At 44.4% G+C, this 6000-nt stretch overlaps 1 protein-coding gene across 1 annotated transcript in view; it reads left to right on the top strand.

The window, feature by feature from the left end:
• Nucleotides 1-1067: 1067 nt before the first annotated feature.
• LOC311243944 (nucleolar protein 4-like) overlaps nt 1068-6000 on the top strand; it is a gene marked incomplete at both ends in the record, with an annotated part of 300165 nt that continues 295232 nt past the window's right edge. Inside the window, 3 exon segments of the mRNA XM_084333351.1 lie at nt 1068-1076; nt 1596-1700; nt 1703-2092. Coding sequence (XP_084189477.1) covers nt 1068-1076; nt 1596-1700; nt 1703-2092 — 504 coding nt within the window.

Genomic DNA, 6000 nt, shown 5'->3' with positions numbered 1-6000 from the left:
GTTATTTTATATTGATGTAATCTCAGTATAACTTTGCTTCTCTTGGAGAATGCCACATAACAAGCCCCAAGAGGGTTTTTTAGGCAATTCTCCTTCACATCTCTTTATGGATTATATTGTATTATTGTTTTTGTATGTGTAAATAAACTAAACAAAACATGATTCAAATACAAATCGAATCAAACCAATTTAATCGAATCATCTAATCAAACCAATAAAAAAAAATGCTCTTATATAGTTAGCCCTCTTGTCGGAAAAAACAACAACAATATGACATAGTAATAGTTTGGGGCCTCTGCCTTTTGGTTTTGGGCTATTTGGACACTTCCTGATTTCAGAGTGCGCCTGGCTGCACGGTGCGCGCGCCCTGATGTCCCGTCGACGCGCAGCCAGACAGTGTGTAGAGGAGCAGCCAGCAGCAGGCGGAGGACAGCCCGGAATAATCACCAAACAAACACTCGCTATAATAATCTGCGCCGCGGACAACTATTCGGTTATTGAAATTTGAATGATATATAAATCTAACGTACAGTGGTGTTGTGTTGTGTGTTGTGCATGATTCCTGATTCCTGGTGGTGGCAGAGAGGGGGAAGAAGAAAGAATAAGGAGGAGGCGCGGTTCGTTCGTTTGGGACAGCGGCAGCAACAAGAGGGGGCGTTCTGGTCGGATTCAAACAGGTGTCTTCTCTCGCATCAGCCCCAGGAGAGGAGGAGAGGAAGGAGGAGGAGGGGGAGAGGAAGGAGAGCTAGGAGCTGTCTAGAGAGAACACAGGCCACTATATTCGGGCAGTACATTTCGGCAAATAATAATCATATTCTCATTCATCATCAGTCAAATGCATTTTTTTTGTGTGTGCGTAAACCTAGCATTTTCTCCGGATCCTAAAAAACCCACCGACAATCAACACAACACCGGGGTGCTGGACGCTTAATTATCTTTGATTGACTGACTCGACTGATTGTCTTTTCTTTAAGAGGCAGGCAGGCAGGTGCAGCCGGGGAGAGAGTGTAGGACAGCCCCGCTCTCTCTCTCTCTCTCTCTCTCGTCCCCGGGTGGAGGAGGAGGGTATGAGGGCGGTGACTGACTGACTGACACCCCCCCACCCCCACCCACCCCCCCACGGGACAGCAGGACGCGACCGCTTCTTCTGCTAACAGGTGTGTCCCGGACAGAGGAGCGCACCGCCCGCCTGAGACACAGCAGCCCAGCCCCCCCCCCCCCGACTCTCATTGTTCTTCTACCGAAATATTATCATCATTCTTTATTATTCCGTCCCGTTTTGAAACCCGGGCTGATTGATCATAACGAGCTGCGCCTCCCGGACCAGAGAGGGGCAGCGAACGTTCGTTTTTTATTAACAGTGTCGATTTTTTTTGTCTCTTTTTTTGTAAAAGCTCCTATTTGAAAGAATTTTTTTTTGGATAACACCATTTAAAAAAAAAAAAAAAAAAAAACGAATAGCGTTATATATTTTGTCTGTATTTCTTTTCGGGAACGTTGTTTGGCTTGAAAGGGAAAAAGCTAAGTGGACGTTGGAAGAAGAAGAAGAAGTCAGCAGCGGCTCCAGCAGCATCACTCATCATCATGACGACCAGAAGAGCCGGCGGGGGGGTGGTGGACATGGTGGTGGGGGCCGCCGCCAACAACCTGCAGCACCGGAGCCGGGGGGGGTCCCGCCGCCGCGTCCCGGTCCGAGCCGCCGGGAGGAGGAGGAGGAGGAGGACTGGAGATGTTCGGTGAGTTCCAGGACTGGTGTCTCCGGACCTACGGAGACTCCGGTAAAACAAAGACTGTCACACGGCGTAAATACAACAAGATTCTCCAGACCCTGTTGCAGCAGCAGGGGGGCGACGACCAGGAGAACAACCTGCACGGCGTGTTCATTCATCATCACGAGAGTAACAACAACAACAACAACAGCCACATCATCAACGCCAAATTCAAATTCTGGGTCAAGTCCAAAGGCTTCCAGGCCGGTGTCCTCCACGAAGGAGGGGGGGACGCTGCTGCCGTCGGTGCCGCTGGCCACAAGAACGGCTCCTGCTCCCCGCCGGACAGACCCCCCGTGCTGTACGTCCCCGTCAAGTCAACGGTTAGTTCACACCTTCCTCTTTCATGTAGTCTGTCACCACCATGCGCGCACTGTGTGTGTGTGCGTGCGTGTAGGGGTGTGTGTGTGCGTGTGTGTTTTCAGTCTTTATGAGTTATGCGTGCTCGCGGCGATGCTCATATATTTGCATATGTAAATACACTTGTGTGTGTGTGTGTCTCTCTCTCTCTCTCTCTCTCTCTCTCCCTCTCCCTCTCCCTCTCCCTCTCCCTCTCCCTCTCCCTCTCCCTCTCCCTCTCTCCTCTCTCCTCTCTCCTCTCTCCTCTCTCCTCTCTCTCTCTCTCTCTCTCTCTCTCTCTCTCTCTCTCTCTCTCTCTCTCTCTCTCTCTCTCTCTCTCTCTCTCTCTCTCTCTCTCTCTCTCTCTCTCTCTCTCTCTCTCTCTCTCTCTCTCTCTCTCTCTCTCTCTCTCTCTCTCTCTCTCTATCTCTCTCTCTCCCCTCCCCCCCTCTCTCTCTCTCTCTCTCTCTCTCTCTTCCCCCCCCCCCCTCCGTGTGTGTGTTGCCTGAGGCTATAAAACGTAACTTTCCCTGGACGCTTATCCAGTGTTCAGCCTGGGACACCTGTTGGTCTACTGCTCCTCCCATGTAGACCTACACGCAGGTGGGATTGTCCCGTTGATGGTCTCTCTTCAAGAGAGAGAGAGAGGCAAAGGCAACGGACGTACGGCACTGAGAAAACCTGTAGCAGCTGATACAAGTTGTAGACAGACCTAGATTGGAACAATTGCGTGTAAAAGCAAGTGCAACAATCGCTGACCATTCAAAGACCACGCACATGCAGAGTCAATCTTTAGTTATTGACATTCAAGGGAATGTACTCCCACCTATATCAGCCAGTTATACCATTGGTACATATTTTATGGATTGTGGAATCGCCCACAAATCCAATCTCTGCACATTTTCTCTGGACACATACACATCCACCTCTTTATCTGGGCAGATAAATGATGGGGCTTGTGAATAATTAGGGCTATATCACAACATGAAATAATTCAATATCCATATGGAAAAGACTGCAATAAGGGCATATAGAACAAATAAAAATACATTGCCTAATAACTGAGAGAAAGTAGATTGAGAAGAGGCTGGTAGAAGCTATATAGACCTATATCGGTCAATATATTTCCCACAATACTACATGAATACATAATATAGATTCTAAACTTGAAACGAGACTTAGAAGAAATGCTAATGAAAACTTAACAACTCTTCGGGGTCATCTGGCCCATATAGGAAATCCCTGAACGTGATATTGCATTGGTTTGTGATAGATTATTATAGTTACTGGGTATCCGGGAGGGTCATCAAAGAGAAGTCGCCTATTCTCAGTCCTTGCCCCACAATGGTGGAATTAACTACCCACCCCAGTTAGGACAGCAGAATCCCGTCCAATCTTTCGCCGTCGACTAAAGACGCACTTCTTCAACCATTATCTGAATAAAAAAATAAAAAATAAAATAAAACTAACCCTAACTAACCATACTGTCATGCACTTGTCCTAATAAACTAACCTACACTGTAGCACTCAACACTTTGATGAACAGTGTTACTCAGCTGATAGAGTTGTGCCCTTCCTGATGGCTTGTCGTACAGAACTTGTAAGTCGCTTTGGATAAAAGCGTCAGCTAAATGACTAAATGTAAATGTAAATGTATTTCAAAGTACCTCATATTTGGTACAATTTTAAAGCTAACAACTAGGGCTTTCCAATGATATAAAATAAGTGTATGATTATCATCATAATTTCTATTATGGTTCATACAGTATGTAGTTGCACTTGAACTTGTTGAAATTAAACTTGGAAGATAAAAAAAATATTTTCAAGCACTTTCCTTGCTTATTTTAGATGTATGTGTAATGAATGGAATGTAGACAATCTTGTTGGCAATATAGAACAGCTGACAGATTAGAAATAGCATATATTGTTCAAAAGTTATGAATTAATTCATGAAACTAGATTAGATAAAAAAATATATATATTTATTTTTACATATTGTGATGGTAATTATAAAACGTTCATGTGTGTGTTAAAATTTGTCTTCAAACTTACCCCATTCTCTTCATAGAGCCTTGTCTTCCTCCATACTCTATGCCGCTCTAGCATCTTTCCTGGGTAGATAAGTAGCGTGGGTCTTCCTGGCCCTTCCTGGCTCTCAGCTGTATGTTGTTAGCCAACGCTAGCATGTGAGCTAGCATCCAGCAGCAGGCCTTGTCGTCAATTCTAGATTGATAACATGAAATATGTTATATATACGAATATGACCCACTAATGAATACACTAAATACAGCAATGTGGCTATTTGAAAACACTGCATTTGTGAAATAAATACGTCAATTGTGTTCACGTTAGTCACACGTTAGCTCAGCAACTAACGCACCGCAGCCTGGGTGAAGATAGTAGTACACAGCGCTACTTTTGAAAACAAGCTTTTTGAGTGGAATATATGACCAGAATATCTGGAAAAATTTACCAAAAAACTTGGCCCGGCGTCAAGGGGGCCATTTATATAGCTCCTCTAAGACCTGCGGACTAATACTTGCTGTGATGGTGGTGATGGGTCTTCCAAATATGGTGTAAAAAATGGCGTCCTTCCGCCAAAAAATTGCCAGACAGGGCGGATCAGAATGACTACCGCGCCCTAGATCACAGCGCCGTGATGGCTACTTTTTGATCAATTAATACAAGCAGTCAGATAAATTAACTATTTTGGGACTTTGTATTTTATTTAGAAAGTTCTTAAATCAGAATGTCCCACCCAATACCCAGCTGTTAACACATTCTGCGCCAAAAACGAGTTTACTCGTTATTGCCCGCCAATCGTTGAGCGCCAACAACAAGTTAACTCATTTTTATGATCATTATTTCCTTTATTCGCTATTGGCATTCATAATTCATCCAGGAAGGCTCCGGGAGCCAGCTGGACTCTGTCTGATATTTCAACGCCTCAATACCGCTGCCTGGTGGATTTCGGGCGAGTTGCACTCCACTCTAAACCGAATGTGGCGCTCTGTGCATCGGGGAAAATGCTCCGGCAGAGCTATCTTGTTATGTTGATCAAGACAAACACTCGAGTGCATTGGATTGCTTTCGAGACGCACGAATCAATATGCTTTCGGCGTTTATTGCGTCCTACAAACGGAAAATGGATCTAGCAGATCGAAATCAAATTGGAATATTTCTTCTCCAGACTCATCGGCCACAGGTACGAGGAATCTAACGTTAATTCCAGCTCGATTGTCCATTTATTTCATTGCAATCCATCTGATCAACGTATGATGTCGTACTAAAGAAAGCCGTTACTGACAATCAAGGAATCATAAACGACCCCCCCCCCTTTCCTTCACGCATGATGGAGCATAATGTATACCGAGCTATGCATTTGAATTTTTTAATATAGCGTGTATAGGAACGCAACGCCAACCGATTATGTATAATATGCGTCGGGCCTATAACTCGCGTTCTAGGAATTACTGCTCTACACTCTAAAAACATACTTATATTCACAATGGTACTAACACGGCAATGTATGAATGGACAAATATAACGTTCCCACATCCGGAACGATAGATACCCGATGTTGAATGGGCCATAGTAATGTCGATATAGCTATAATATTTAAAAAGTTATAGCCCTGCAAAGATGACTAAATGTAAATGTAAATGTAAGTCAATAATAAAAATTAAACACCAACACAGTTCTATAGAGTCAATAAACAATAACCACCAACATAGTTGCATGGATGAAATCAACGCTAAACAACTACAACACAGTTGTATCAGTTCCTTTTAGGGATGGCACGATACCACTTATTCATGTCCGATACTGATATCACAGCCTTGAGTATCTGCCAATACCGATGCCCATCCGATACTCCCTTAAAAAACAAAAA

This window comes from Notolepis coatsorum (assembly GCF_963971535.1).
Source record: "Notolepis coatsorum genome assembly, chromosome: 17".
NCBI lineage: Eukaryota > Metazoa > Chordata > Actinopteri > Aulopiformes > Paralepididae > Notolepis > Notolepis coatsorum.
The sequence above is the reverse complement of the archived record's forward strand: the minus strand, read 5'-3'. Positions and strand labels throughout refer to the sequence as shown.